We start from the raw sequence: 16,848 nt of genomic DNA on the forward strand, positions 1-16,848 counted from the left end.
ACACACACACACACACACACACACACACACACACACACACACACACACACACACACACACACACACACAGATTTCTCACTGTACTGTATTGGATGTCTAAAGTCAGTTGCTGTGTTTACAATCATCAGACAGTAATTTATACTTACTCTGATTCTAAACTCACATGGTTCTTGATATCAAACAAACAGAGGTGGTAGAGAACTCAAGCTGCATGTACTGTATGAGGACGGAGGTTGAGCCTGCACTACAGTATGTACACTTCTAGTCCCTCATCAAAGTACTCCTTAAACAATACGGAACCCCTCTCACTGTACTGTAAAGGCAGCATACTTCTTGCTGAAACATAGTTCGGCTATTTAAAAAAAGAAAAAATTAAAGATTTCAAAAAGTATGAAACACATGTGATAGTTTACACTAAGCTAGAGTCCTGCAGCCACGCTGTAAAAATGACGTAATTGCTGAGAAAACAAACAAACACATTGCCTTGCCAGTTTGTTTCAGCAGTTCTTGCACCAAGATTGTCTAACTAGCTGGACATCATCGTAGAGACATACCAATGTGAATCCTGTCTGATTGGTCCAAAATATAAGGTGCTCGTGATGTAGTTTGTTTTATTTCCACAGTCATACAGGAGGTATAAAGCCCTCAAAGAGGAGCTGCATGGAGTATATCATTTTGTCGTCAGAGAACTTGTTCGGTTTTGGCAAGCCGAAAAAAGTTACATTTTGTGTGAAGTATGCTGCCAGCTCCGTTGATAAGAGTTTAAAGGCTATAATGTAACACTACTGTTTGAGTTCTTTAATTTGAATGTCTCATTCATCCTCCGCTGTTGGCTACGTTACGTTTTTATCATAGGAGTTCATCATTTTATCATAGTCTGGCATGTTTATTTAATATGGTATTTATAGATTTCTATGTCTTTGTACTAATCTTACTTAAAGTGCCAAATGTGGACAACATAAATTCTGTTGCCCAAAGGATTTTATTATTCTGAATGTGTGATATTTTTTGTCGATATAATTCTGTACATTTTAGATCATTATTCTTTTCAATAAAGTATGATTCAACTCAGAATATGATGTGGGGTAAAGGTTACACTTTGTTTCCCAATACTTTTCGAAGACTTTTTGTGTTATTGGATAGCACAGTGGATGAGAGACACAGAGAGACAGACACAGGAAAAAGACAGCAGACAGAGGAGAGAGAAAGATGCTTGTTACTCTGCAGATGTACTGGTTGGTTACCTGTAAACATATCGTTGCTGTCGGGTAGAAATCTTGTATGTCCAAAACGGTTAGTTTTTATTGTTATTAAAAAAACATTGAAATATGGAAATACGAGGTTTCTGCCTGACAGCAATGATATGCTATGTAAGTTATATAGCCAGATGCTCAGTTTGTCTACCTGCTATCCTAGTTACTTTTCATTCATTCATTCATTTCATTGCCTTTTTATTTCTTTATTTAATTTAATCAGATACAGTCAAACTAGTTGACAATTTGCAAAGAAGGCTTATTGCTTAAACATTTGTAATAAGCAATTCATGAGATGTGTTTTTTATAGTTAGTGACTCTATTTATCCGGAGAAGCGGACTGAGTGGCCCTGTCTTTCCCTATAGGACTGACTGTGGGTAGCTACTTGGGATGTAAGTTGGGGCTTGATCAACCCCGGCTGGGTCACCTGGGCGAGGGTGTATTTTGCGAGACCCGAAACACCCTATGACCCCAGGCTACTCTGTCTTTTAATAAGATCGTCTGCTAATTAGGACTTGAGCTGAGTCTCTATTGATTTTTGATGATACATCCCAGGTGCATCCATGTGATGTATTCTTTATATGACCTTGAAATATAAATATAAATATAATTTTTAATTCATTTAATAACAGGCCAGGCAAATAACCTTGCCCGGTCGGCAGCAACGTGAGTGTTGGGTTTGAAGTTGGTCGGTCGAACAGTTGTCGAGATACGTTGATTACAGACGTGCTTACGTACAGAGATTCCGTGTATTTATTGTAAGAAGATGTGGTTGGTAATGTGCCAGTCAGAAGACATGTTATGACACTGAGTGACTGAACAAAGCATACAACTGTATAAAAGCTACAAATGGATGGAGATGGAGAATTCTCTTTGTTTGATGGAAGTTTGATTGAATGTGTCGAAGACAATGAGAGTCAGCTGGACAAGCCTATGAATAAACACTATATTTGAATGACTGCGACCTTTGTCAAATAATCGGTACAGGAAAATAAAGGAGGACATATCTCACATTGTTTCCTGGTCTTTCAGGAAACAATGGCTATTTATTATTAAAGCAGCCTGTATGCTGGCATGTGCACGTCTGTTCAGTGCGCACATGTGACAGTTCAATGCGTGCATGCACGTGTTTGTTCAGTGCGTGTATGCTGTTAGACGGATGAGTCATAAAGGAGACGAGTCGTGAGACTTGGCCAAGTCTTTTTAGGGGTCATCACTCGTCAGCCAAAAGGTTTGAGGACCACTGCTATAGCTCATTGTGTTAAGAAGTTTGTAAAATAATTACCAGGATCATCGGTTCAAACCTCACCAAGGTTTTCTGTGTGAGCCAAGAGCCTTGAAATATAAGTATTGTAGGAGAGACTGAAAGCTCTTTCACACTGTAATTTAATAGTAAGCTGCGGCTATCTGTGCTGACTTTCTCTAGATGTTCCCATGGTCATTGGTTGAAACCCTGCCTACTCCTGACTCACAGAACAGCTAACTACTACTCTGCCTAAAGCCCATGACCCACCTAATTACAACACGTTTTTCTAGTTTGGGATGGCTCAGGGTAGAAGACAGTGTTAAAGAGATATTTCACTTTCAAAAAAGAATTGGGTCATTTTATCATCTACTCAGGCTTTTGTGAGCCCCCCAGACAAGTTGCTTGATTCAGTATCTACAGTATATACTTGATATTCATTTTATCAGACACGCCCCCTTCCTATACAAACCCATTATAACTTCAAACATTTTTAACATGTTAGATTCATCAAAATATATGAATACAAAATATACGTATACTTTTCTCCTCCATTACATCTCAGAGGCAAATATTACTTCCCCTACTCAGGAGGGGAATTAGCTCAAATGGTAGAGCGCTCGCTTAGGATGCGAGAGGAAGCATGATCGATGCCCTTCAACGACGTCTTCATCAGATGATAGGAGCCGAGGGCAGCATAAATAATGGATAATCTCACTGTTATCAGACTGAGCGATATTCCTCTGAGATTATGAGATGAGTAACGGCTGGGATTCCTACACACTTCTAGCAAAGACTCCACTTTAGAGCACTGTTTCCCAAACAGTGGGTCGGGAATTTCATGAATAAAATAAAAATAATCAAAGAAATTACCTAAATTAGAAAACAAATGTGTAAGAAGTAGTGAAAATAGGAGCTTATGTAGATCTACTATTTTCACTAGTTTGGGTCCCGGTTAAATGTCTGATTTCTCTTCTGGGTCTTGAGCTAAAAGTTTGGGAACCACTGCATTAGAGAATGAAGAACAACTCGCAGAGCCGCAAATGGAAATCATGATTTCCACTGTCCTGGCAACGTAGCCTAGGTTTTTTTTTCTTTCTGATAGTTGCAGTAGGGTTTTTGTTTGTGATAGTTGCAGACTTGCAGTTGTCAGTTGATATTCATTGACAATCATACACACACTAATCTCTCAGTCTGTCAGCACCACTGCCCTAAACATGTAGTGTTGTTGTTAGTAATAGTAGGTTCCTGTTTCGCCACAAAAAAGGAGGTGGTGCCCGCAGAGGAACATTTTCTTTGTTATTAAATATTATAATTTTAATTATTTAATTTTACCGAATGGGTTCCCAGAATGTGCACACACTGACCATAATAGCCTACTGGGCTACATCTGGGGTTGGCCAGCTGGCAAAGTGCTTAATCAGCACCATGGACACAGAGACATGAAAACGCACATTCAGTAAGTAGCCTATTTATAAAATCCCCCAATTCTTTCTATGATGCAAGGACTAAAGGTTTTAAACTTGTGTATTAGAAACCAGTGCCATCTATTAGAGAGTTACGCCAACTCCGTTCACTTCTTCGGGCCAGGTCTTCTACATACACATACATTGGCGAATAGTGACAAATCCCTAAACCGGAAGTTCATGGAATGCATTGAAGTCGACGGCTCCTTGTCACTATTTCCACATGAACCACGTGACCGACGCTGTTTCTGACCCCTCATTGGAGCAACTCTCTAATAGAAGGCTCTGTTAGAAACTATATTTGTTCACTGATTGTTTGCTGGTTGTCCCTCCTGGGGAGTGCCCCCCTTGATTGGGAAGGTGCCAAGTGCTGTGGAGGAGAGGGGTGTTTCCTATGTTTTATGAGTAATGTGTTTATTTATTAGGGTTGTCCGATATTGGCTTTTTTACCGATAACCGATATACCGATATTGTCCAACTCTTAATTACCGATACCGATATCAACCGATACCGATATATGCGGGGATTATTGTGATTAGGGTAAGCTCAAATTTCATATCACACACACCATATACAGTAAGAACTCCTGTAACTTATTTATAAAGCAAAAAAAATAAAAATAATAATAATATTTTTTTTTTTTTTTTCAAAAACCGATACCGATATTTTCCCGATATCAATTTTTATGCTAATATCGGCCGATAATATCGGGAGGCCGATAAAATCGGACATCCCTATTATTTATGGTCATTGATTTTTCAACAGACGAGCGTCATGTGAACCATGGCTAAGTTACTCATGCTGTGGGTAAGCTAGGGAAGTATTAATGGAAGTATTTGGAAGTATTGTTGCTAATTGGTTATGTGTCCTGTGGTAGTATATGGGGCACAAAACAGATGGGGTTCAGCAGACAAATACATATTAATCTGGGGGTCCTTGCTGCCATGAAAACAAAAATGTTTAAGAACCACTGGTTTGACAACATTAGGAAACAAGCCCAAATAAGCAACTACACTTTAGAAACAAGCGCAACAACCAATATTTACAAGCAACTTTACAGAAAAACAAGCCCACGGTCGCTTATAACAAGCCAACCTGGCAACACTGTATCAAACTGAAGCTGGACTGAAACGTGAAGCAGAGAAGCAGTCCACTGAGTGCAGTGGGCGGAGTCTATGGTCTGCCTCATAGATTTATGTAAAACCCCTTTGGCCCTAGGCTAGTCCAGTAAGATTCCTTTATGTTTCCTTGACGTTTACTGATTACCTTACGTAATTAGTAAGCTAGCATTATTACTGATTACCAGTGGTATAAAGTAACTAAGTACATTTACTCAGGGCTGCCAACACACCTGGATCCTGCAGGAGTCTCCTGATTTCGACCACGTCTCCAGCTGACAATCTCCTTGATTGTCATTTCTCCTCGATTTCTCCTGGACTTGGTATCAAATCAAACTCCTAAAATTCACCAGAACACAGGAAAGGGGGGGGGGGTCAGGGGAGGCATGCGTTAATCCGACAGACCTTTTCTCCGACTATGTGGCATCCGCGTGCGGTTAGGGTTAGGGTGCGGGTTTGGTTCGGGTTTACTGTTTAATGTCGGAGCACTGCGCTGTCGGGGGGGGGGGGGGTCAGAGATATTAACTTTTAAGTGATGAATGGTTTATTAAAGATGGGTCTTACATTGCTTAAGTCATCAGATCAATTTCTGTAAGCCTCCTTCTAACGCTATGGACCAGAGCTATGCTTAACCGGGTTCATATCACAGGATCATTTATATTAGGATATATTAGGTTCATACTTTCCTCCGAGGTTGGAAAGACTGGTGACGCGTGGTTAGGTTCATACATATTAGCAAACAGGCCGGGCTACTATAGGAATGCTACCCCTGCTGGCCGGAAAGTGGTGGTACATTAAATGTGCGGAGAGCGGACCTTTGCTGTCGAGTCAGTCCCACAAATTATAGTTCCGAGTTTTTCACATCCTTCCCAGATACAAACGCACCACTCTGAGCATTTTTAAACGTAATTGCTGAGAGACTTGTTTCATGTTGTCGTGGCCGAGTGGTTAAGGCGATGGACTAGAAATCCATTGGGATCTTCCCGCGCAGGTTCGAATCCTGCCGACAACGGATACATATTTTTTATATTCCAGCAGCAGAATTACTCCATTACTGCCAAAAAAAGAACAGATGGCGATGCGATACGTATGGATTATATAGCCTACTACACCCTAGAGACGACGCTTTCCTTTTTTTCACTAGACCGCTAGATGGCGCAGCGGTAGAGTGCTGGACTGAAAACACCAACAGCATAGAAAGAACCGAGTTTCCACTACACCTCAGAGGCAAATATTATACTTTTACTCCACTAGCCTACAGTTATTTGAAAACTTTAGTTACTAGTTACTTTGTAGGTTTTGATTATTATTACAAAACATACATTAACCACTCCAGCCCTATACTTTGGCTATTTGAAAATAGCCGATCTGTAAGCTCACAACAGTGGGAGCTTGTAGATCTGCTATTTTCACAAGATTTTTCAGCATTTTGATAACTTGAAATGGGACATTCTGCGTAATGAGTACTTTTACTTTTGGTACTTTAAGTATATTTTGATGCCAATACTTTTGTACCTTTACTCGAGTAAATTTTGAATACAGTACATTTACTTGTACAGATTATTTCTACATTGTGGTATTGATACTTTTACTTAATTAAAAAAATTTAGTACTTCGTCCACCACTGTGGAAAAGCAGAATGCAATGTTATATACGCTCCAGTCCACGTTCCACAGCAAAATCTATTGGTATGACTGTGACAAATCCAAACCTTGCCATTGATTTGTTATTCTGTTTTTGTTTTTTCAACTGAGTGTTGTATCCTTTTAAGGTAACAGGATATGTGGGCACTAGGGACATCTGGGCACCTCGATGCAAAATTGGCTATTTTGTGTATATATATATGTATGTAAAATGTTTTAAAATAAATATACATGATTAGAACATTATTATAATGATGTACCGTGCATGTACATTATTATGTATGTTAAATAGTAAGTTATAGCGTGACAGGGGCAATGGCATTAACCACTTAATATAATTTACTTAGGGTCTATACTTGGCCCCCTCCTCTTTTCCCTCTACACCAAATCTGTTCTCTGCAAACCACGGATCTACAAGCCGTGAGCTCGTAAGATCTGCTATTTTTCACTGAATGTTCGCCCCCAGAATAGGGACGTTGGGGTTCATGTGGTTAATGGACAGTGACATCATAGAGGGTCAATAATGTCTTAGAGGTATAATGATGCCATGTGATGTCATGGAGGGGGGGGTCCAAGAAAATAGTTGTTTGTACAGAGGTTAAAAGTGTACAGTTTATTCATTACAGTGACAATGGCTGGGGCTGTAAAAGAGCACTCATGTTCATTCCACTTTCCCTGGATAGACAACAGCTCACTGAGTGTGGGTAATGAAGAAAAGCTCCTCAATAAAACTCCTACGAAGAAGATAAACACAATATTGTATTATTCACAAAAGAACAGTTTATGGCATCTTGAAGGTGATTGTCTTTCCAGTCAGTTAAATAAAGCCTAACACACATACAGAAGATTCAATCTGGTTGAGCTTAAAATAGAATTAGAAGAGGAATAAGAATATACAGAGAAAATTCCTGCTTTTGACAGTATTGCAGCTAAAGCTCAATCCAGAACAGAAAAGTGCCTTAAAATGTCTCTTGGTCTAATTGGCTTCCCTTTGATTAACACTGAACGGTAACATGTGAAACACAGACCTCTGTGACCACAGTCCACAGCTGTCCCAAACACACACCATCAGCCCTACGGAGGAGACAGGTCTAAACCAATCTGTCCTATGTTGACAACTAGCATTAAATCTGAAGATCAAAAAGATAAACGAGTTCCAACTGTAGCACCTGTTACTTTGGCAAAGCACTGCATTTAACCGGTATATCGTCGCTGTCGGGCAGAAACCATGTATGTCTAAAACCGTTACTTTTCAGGAAATAACCATTATTCCAATGGATCCAATATAGTCATTATTTAGTCACAAGCTCTTGTTAGTGCTTTTCATTGGTTGAATATTTATAAAACCCACAGACAGACAATGTCCCTATTTTGGGTACAGTATGTCATTATAGGCGAACATAAAAATAAAACAAATAATGTTCCAATAGTAGCAAAGATAGCAGAACGATTTTTTTCTTTTCTTTTTCCACAACACTATAATACGACAGTATTAAAGTAGTATGATAAAGTATAAAATGGGGCATTCACTTATTAAAAAAGATAAAAAAGATAAAATATAGAGATACAAGGTTTCTGTCCCACAGCGATGATTTGTTAACATGTATAATACTGTAAAAAGCATACATGTTTCAGTGCAGTTTACTCTTGCTCTGAAGACGCGTCCATTTCTTGCTATTAAAGTGACCCACTAAGTCAGGGACTTTGCCATCATAGATATTATGTCTGTTTGTTCCACATAGAAATGTAAGCACAGGGTCACATCACAAAACAACACCCGTCAGAGCTTGTTGGGGACTGATGATTTGCTCATGGGCACTTCAGCAGGCAGGGTAGATATTATTCTTGAGGTTGTTCCAGGTCTTCTTCTTGGAGGGAAGTTTCTCAACTCACTGTCTTAAAGAAGTGAGTATGACTGGATGGAGTGGCTGGGGTTATGGCTCCATTGTGTTTACTTCTTGAACTCAAATATGTAAGGGATGGTTTTCTCTGTCTTAGGAATACAAATCAAGTCTGTGATTCTTTTCTCTTGTCAGATGAGTTATTCTGTGTCGGTCGGAGTTCAAATCAAACTTGGTGCTCCGCTGGAGGGCAAGGGGCCAGGAGATTTAAGAGGATAGAGACCTTAACTCATTCACTGCCAAGGGCGACTTAGACGACTTAAATTCCAAAGGCCGAGACTGCCGTGGGCGACTTTGACGACTTTTCGTTTTTTAGTGGTTTTATAAAAGATTTGTGAAGAGAAGGGGCCATCGCGGTTGGATTGTTTTTTCTCTGGGTGACCCACACTGATACCGGATGTGTTTACAAACTGTCAGACAAGCGATCATAACGGATATAAATATTCTGTGACCAGTTGAAAAGGTATAAAAAAAAGCAAATGTCTAGCAGTGGGCAAACACAGCTAGAAATAAGTCTAGCAGTGAATGAGTTAAGCTTTCTGGGAGGAGAGGGTGGACATGAGGGGAGGGGGGGGTATCACGCCTCCTCTTCCTCTTCTGGGGCCCATGAGGGCTGGCTAGGGGAGGGAAAAGCCGCACAGAGGAGCATCCTGTTGGGGCCGCACTCTAGCAGAGTCTCCTTGATGGTCTGGTTCTCCCTGGTCGCTGCCTGCCAAACCACCTCCAACTCCTCCTCCACTGACCTGGAGATGAGAGAAGAGGATAACAAGAAGGGAAGGGACGGGAAGTTAAGGAGGGAAGAGGACAAGAGACAAGTAAGTTTAGCTTGTGGATGAGATGGATTCGATTAATGAGAAAGCTACAGAGAAAAAAAAGAGACTAATTTACCAGGAGGAGAGATTAGAAGAGGAGAGGATATGATATGAGTGGAGAAATGAGAAGAGACAAAATGAGAGATGGGGAGAGGAGAGGAAAAGGTTATCATTTGGAACAGAGAGATGGAGAGTTAGAGATAGTGAAAGAGAGAAAAAATGTTATTGAGAGGTGAAGAGAGACTTTTAAGTCTGAAATCTCTGGAGAGGCCAGGCATCTCAGAATACACTAGCACTTCATTGAAGTGTACCATCTCCTCTACAGGGAAATTGTCTGGTATACTTTACTTGTGTGACCACTTGCAGCTTCCATTCCAGCCATACAGTACTACAGTATATCCCACTCTTATCCAGATATAGACTTAAAATGAGTGTCAACTGTGTAATAAGCTTCAGTTTTGTATCAGCAAGATTAGAATCATATTGATGTTAAATATTGTGTGTTGAGTACACCTGGATCATTTCATCTCATTTGTCTGGTGAAAATGAATGGATCTTTGGACCTGTCCTTAAAATAGGTGGAATAAATGAAGCATCGCGTTAGTTCATGCAAGGCACACAAGTCATCAGCTGTCAGTCTGGTGATTGCTTTAAATCAGCCACGCTTTTTTTACACACCAATCACACTTCATTCCCTCCACAAGGTAGTCTGTTAAAATACAGCTCCCTCCTACACTGGATCTCTGCTTTTCAATTGCTGCCACACACTTCTGCCGATATGAAGCTTGCCATCACCTCCCCAGCCTCCACCTTATAGTTCAGAGTCTTGCATTACTCGTTTAAACTGAATGTTGAACTGAAATTCATGTGTGCATGGCTCTAAAATAAACTGAAATTCAATGTTTGCATTGCTCTAAACTGACGTTCTATGGCTTTAATGTTAAACTGCATTCAAATTGGCATGACTCAAGTTAATCTGATTAAATGTCTTGCTATGGGCTATTACTAATTTACTTACTTAATTATTTATCTGTTTATTTATTTACTCATTCATTTATTCATACATCTTGAAAACACAGAATTAATTTCAACAAATAACTCACTGAAAACAATAAAGTAAATATTTGTGTTGGATGTAGTTCCACAAAATCTTTTAAAATCCTTACTCATTTTCATGGCATGCCTCTGCAGGAGGCTAGCCATCTATGAGAGGGTCTGTCTGTGTCTCGCAAACCGCTGGACCTACAGTATCAGTGCTAATCTTGGTATGCACGTTGCCAGTTGGCCACAGAAGTACCTCCACTAATGTTTTTTTTTTTACACATAATGTTTTATATTTTCTGAAATATTTAACTCACATTTTATAATGGAAGTCAACTGGGCTGAAACCTTGCCCAAATATGGATCCATACCTAATAGATATGTCATAGGTGTTCCCATGTGGATGATGTTTACACTACAGAACAGGATCAGTTTCCTAATCCCATAGAAGAAGGGCAACAAAACAAGGTTATTTTGTGGTCTGCACTGCAGGAAGCAGTGCAGGGTTCAGACAGAGCCATAGTGGTCAGACAATATTCCTGTGTCTACAGGATGTCTATCCTAGAGCGATCTCAGACCTTTGTAAGGAAAGACACATCTGAGGAGAGATTACCGACAATAACATAATAAATACAAACGATAAGAAGCTTGAAGAATGAAGATCTGTCACTGGAGCAGCCAAGCAAAGCCCAGACACTACTGTAGCTACTGAAGGACCACTGTCTTACAGAGACAAGCAGCACAAACTGTCTGTCCTACAGCTAAGTGGTTAGGGGGAAGGGTGTTTTATCCCATTCAGTAGCCAGTATGTACAATGTGTGTCCATCAACAAAGCTTCTCTACTGAAGCCATAGACCATATTCACACGGCGGCCATGTTTCTATGAAGTCAATGAAAGTAGCCACCCCGGGTGGCGGCACTTTCAATGTTAAATTCCAATATGGCCGCCGTGTGAATATGGTCTATTGAGTTAACCGTGAGAGACCCACAACATGACTGAAATGAAAAAAACATGTCCAAAACGTAAGGGTGAAGATGACTAGATGAAAGATAAAATCACACACAGACCTCAGACACACAAACACGCCATTCAGACGCATGGCTGTGTCTACACACAAACAGCATGAGAGCCAAAAAGAGAGAAGTTGTCTTCAGAATCTCATACTTGTATACTATTCATACACATAAATGTAGTTAAGTAGTATGCAGTATGTTAACATGAATAATTCCAGTATGCCAGAGTCATCATGATGTCACACTGGATAAACTGTCCAGTTCGCAATCAGAATGACCGTTTTTGGTGTGCAACAAGGCCATTTCTGACTTACAAGCGGTAGACAGCTGCAGCTAATAACATTTATGAATCTGTTTAATTTAGGTATGTCAAAGAGAAAGCATTGGCAATACTGTAGGTAAAAATATTGTCAATGCTTGCTAATTGGTACACCTAAAATAAAGTACCCATGATTAATTGTATTAGCTGCAGCTGTGCTTCTCCTGCTATAACACTGTGATGAAGGCAGCAACAGCACTAGGCGAGAATAATGTAAGCCCACTGCACAGGCCTCCTTCGGACATCATTAATCTCTGCCAGAAGATTCTTGCATTTGTGTGTCTGTCTGCAGCTAATCTTGTAAACTACTAGGCCGATCAGTGGCATATTTCTTGTGCATGCTGCCACCAGGCCTATCCAATATCCCGGTTCCTTACCGCCCCCACACCCACTTAAAATGTTACATTCAGCTGGACTTTTAGAATGTGATTATTAGCCTACTTCCAGGAGGGGGGGGAAGAAGTTATAAGTAGAATTGCATAGCCTTAAAATAGGCCAGGGATTCCATTGTATTATTATTATTTACTGTTAACTCAGTGCCCCCCTTTCAAAAATATTGACTAAACCAAATCCTTCGAATCAACCGGTCAAGGTAGATGGCCGGTTGGCCACGCACCCAGAGTCAGGTTCTGTTTGAGGTCTCTTAAGGCGAGTTTTTCGTTGCCACCGCCGCCGAGCTCTTGCTCATGGCAGAAATGGTGGATCTCCATAAGAGTAAGGTCTCTATATTTAGTGTCATAATAACAACTTTTACTGTGATTTGGTGCTATGTAAATAAAATGGACTTGACTAATGGATTATGCTGCATACAGAACATAAAGTGAGGGAGAGAGTGAAGATTGTGAGAGAACAGAGAGAAAGAGCTTCTCCAAGAAGGGATGATGCACTCCAATACGCCTGCCAATTCTCTCATAAAATATAATTTGAGTGCAAGAAGTCTATTAAAATGATCAAACTTTTAATTGATTCAACTCGTAATCATTTGTGTAATTCATACATTCCATGCAGGCAAAGTGCAGCATTGGCCGCCACGCCACATTCATCCTACTATAAGAACCGGCGCATGTATCGCCAAGTACCCGAGGGAATGCGGTGCCCGGCGTGAAGTCGGTAGGATGGGCATACTAGGCATATTGTATACTGATACAGAGATCTCCATACATAGGTATGAAAAGGACACAGACAGACATACAGGTACAACGGGTATTACAAAACCAGGTGGGGAATGCATTCCCTACTTGAATTGTTCCATAGGCCGGTGCCCGACGGGAACCTGTCTAGTTGAATTAAGTTGTCAAAACAAAAAGCTGGCATCCTTTTCCCAGATCAAATATTTATTAGAAGTTTGTACTGTAAATGCACAAAATATGTGGAAGCTGGTATCTGGTTTTGCACACATCACCATTAATAAAAAATAGCATGCATAATGTCAGGCCTTTGTCATGCCTGACATTATGTAGCCAGATGAGGCGAAGAGGAAGGTTTAATTAGTTGATAAAATCACAGGCAAAAGGCTCTGTTATTATGAATTCTTAATGAAAACATATAGAATTAAAACTCATCTATACTAGGCATAAACAGCAACTTCCAGCAGTGAACATAGCTAATTCAACTGGTCAGCACATTTAGCAAATGCGAACAAGATTACTTGTAAGGCGTGCTCTACTTGCATGGTTCTCACTGTAAGCTTCCCAGCTGGCACCTTGCACACTTAGAAAAGAGTTCATTATTTTTTGTAGAATAGCATCCTAAAAATACTTAAACTGACAAAGAAAACTATGAAAGGGGGATTTAAGTTAACATGAATTCCTCAGCGACATCCAAGCACACAGTATAATAGCATTCAATCTGAATCCCCACTGAATTTACCTGAGCAGCTGTTGCTGATCTGCTTTAATCAGGCAGCTCAGTGACACCAATCAGGTAACCACACCCACCATACTAACCGGTGCTGCCTAGTATCTCGAGCCAGACTGTTGCCTCCCATAATGTTCCCTCATACAGTCTGCACAAAGGAAGCGCTGAAAACGATCCTGGGGAAAAAAACGATGTCCCGGGTTAGGGTTAGCCCTAACCCTAACCCTAAAGATATTTCAAAATGAACGTAAATGACAAAGAGACGACAGCTTCCTTTCTCTGGTTTCGGGAGGTATAGTTCCAGACTCTATATAGCATTTGGAGATTGTGGAATTGTAGTCTGGCTATGCAACACCAGGTATTGCTCAAAAGGTGAATTCTCATGTCAACTGTGACAATCTACTAATTAACTTGTGAAGCATAATCTGTGCGTAACAATAATGAAAATCACATTTTACTACACCATCTGAAGCTACTGTATGTGCCAGCCACTTGGACAGCAACAACAGCAGCACAGCCACAATGACCGACTATAGGAGTTGATCCTATAGCCGGATGTGCATTTGTATGTCTATATGTTTGTATGGATGTCTGTGGATGGCATAGTAGAGTATGTAGTAAGAAAAAAAAAAATCATACTTTGCCGATCATGTTGCTCGTTGGACATTTCTAGTAATATTGTACTGTATTTTCCACACCTATTCTATTGCATTTTAGAGAGGCAAATTAGATAGAGCTGATAAGGCACACATTCTGAGAAGACAGCGCACTATCTAATCAATCACTGATATTGGTATCATACTGTATCTCTGGTATGTTTATTGTCATATGCAGTGACAGCCTCTTCACTCTCCTCATACCTCACCTCTATCTTTGGCTGTCGCTTTGCTTTTTATTGCTTTTTCTCCATATGTATATCATTTTCTCTCCCTAAACCACACTGACCCACTTTCTCTCTTTGTCTCTGTCTGTCTGTCTGTCTGTCTCTCTCTCTCTCTCTCACACACACACACATGCACGCGCACACTCTTTCACCTGAATACATCGTAATATATGGGTGTTGATCATTGTCTGCTGTCTCTTGGTGGCCTTAATGAGCTCTTTAGGGCAGTTGTGTGTGGTTGGTGAAGCATGTTAAATACTTAAATTATACTGCATGGATGCTAAAGCATCAGACAGGATATTTTCTTCCAATCCAGTAAGTGACAACGTACTGGCAGGATCTGAGTCACAGAACGCCTGCTGTTTATGCAATAATAATTATGTCAGGACCACTTTCATCAAAATGAAACGTTTAAATTGCATACTCAAACTGTTGATTTAATTGCAATATTCAACCACTCATTATGTTTGCCGTCATGTATCTGTTCTGGGATCTCCCTGCCCTTCCATGCACATGGAAGAGCAACACGCCGGGTACTACAGAACAGAGCACCAGCAACAATAACATCATGCCATTGATAAGATCAGACGTGCATGAAAAGGAAGGGCATGGGGTGGAGGTGGGTTTAGTGAGAGCTTGTGAGTAGGAGGAATAGGCAAAACGAAGCAATTATAAATACGATGGCACATTGACAGCTGAGCATTACTGTAGATGATAGGCGTGGGCTTGGCAAGAATCAGCTGCTCAGAGGCAAGCTTGACTATCATGTCCTGCCAGAACTAACGCTATGCTCTATGAATAAATTCCACTTGTAACAGACCTTTCCCAGAGCTCAGACACTAGATAGGATAAGCATAAGATACTTTTTATTTCAACCACTGTTCCCATTAGCTTATCAGTTATGATAGAAATGTTAGCACCTCAAAGTTTCACATAACAGAATGACTGATCTATGCCGCTGTCTAACATATATTTGCAGGGTCAAAAGTTAGTACATTTTCTTGTAATAAAACACATTTTAGACACATTTTTAACATATTTTCGAAAAGACTTCCAATTTGTTAAGAATTCAACATAGCTGATTATGTATTTCTTTCACCATGGGACCATCTAATAGAGAGAGTTGGTGACAGGTCATGGTAGATGGGATTCAGTCCATTGACTTGACTGAGTATATTGTATTGTTGCTGTCGCTGTCGGGCAGAAACCTTGTATCTCTATAACCTTTTATGTTTTTCTCTTACAAGAGTCGCAAAAAGCAGTGAAAATAGCAGATCTGCAAGCTCACAACGCGTCGCATTGAACTTGTAGATCGGCTATTTTCACTATTTAAATTTTTTTTTTTAAATAATAATACAAAAGGAATAGTTTTGGACATGCACGTTTTCCACCCGTCAGCAATGATATACAGTATTATGTCTAACAGGCTGAATGACAGGATCACCCAGGAAAAAGAGGATTGGCTGTCATTAGTTGTGATTGGTCGCGCTGGCAAGGAGGCAGAGGATGCTATTGGCTTGGCTGGTCCAGGGAGCACATGGGAAGTTATTTGACACCAGACAGATAAAAACCATTTGGGACAGGATTGGTTTTCTGCCTCTCATAAAGACATCAGTATCGACCCAACATGACTCTACCATGGATGCCCACTCTGTCACAGTGCACGCACCGCACCACGTTAGCTGCTAGCTTCAGCCTAGATACAGGCTTTGAAATTTGAAATGTACTATCGATAAAACATTCCCTAATGCCATTAATGCTCACTTGACGTGGGATCTTCTTTTCTTTTTGTCTATTTATTGTAAGATATGGAGACGTATAGGTTTGTGTGGTGCAGCAATCTGTACTTCTACACAGAAAAAACATACAGGCCCATTTGGTTACATTTGTACGCTTTCAGAATTAAATGAACACTCCAGGATTTTACAGTTTACTATATGTACGATCAGGTAGTGCCTTTATTTGCAATGATCAGCACAATTGATGGTAAATCTTGGATTGTAGGTAAATGAGTAAGATACCTACAACAGACCTATACGACAGAGTCTTACAGAACCCGCCATGGGAGAGAGCCCGAGGGGGAAATCGCCATGGCGATAGCAGGCCTGGTGAATCGGGGGAACAGGGGAGCGCTGTTCAACAGACCAGTGGTTCTCAAAGTAGGGTCCAGGGACCCTCAACGAGTCCCCTTGAGGGGGTTCCGAATGTACGCTTACAGGCCTGTAACTCTGAGAGTGTACAAATGGAACCAAATGGACGGGTCCATTTGGTTCCATTTATACACTCTCAGAGTTATG

The 16,848-nt window shown here is 40.4% G+C and overlaps 1 protein-coding gene across 1 annotated transcript in view; it reads right to left on the reverse strand.

Moving 5' to 3' along the window:
- Positions 1-7,560: 7,560 nt before the first annotated feature.
- Positions 7,561-16,848, reverse strand: part of cep89 (centrosomal protein 89) — a 108,158-nt gene continuing 98,870 nt past the window's right edge. The window contains exon 20 of the mRNA XM_084052129.1: positions 7,561-9,368. Within this exon, the coding sequence (XP_083908255.1) occupies positions 9,203-9,368 (166 nt within the window). The 3' untranslated portion in view covers positions 7,561-9,202. The remainder of the gene's footprint in view (positions 9,369-16,848) is intronic.

Source organism: Gymnoscopelus microlampas (assembly GCF_963454915.1).
Source record: "Gymnoscopelus microlampas genome assembly, chromosome: 1".
Classification (NCBI taxonomy): Eukaryota; Metazoa; Chordata; class Actinopteri; order Myctophiformes; family Myctophidae; genus Gymnoscopelus; species Gymnoscopelus microlampas.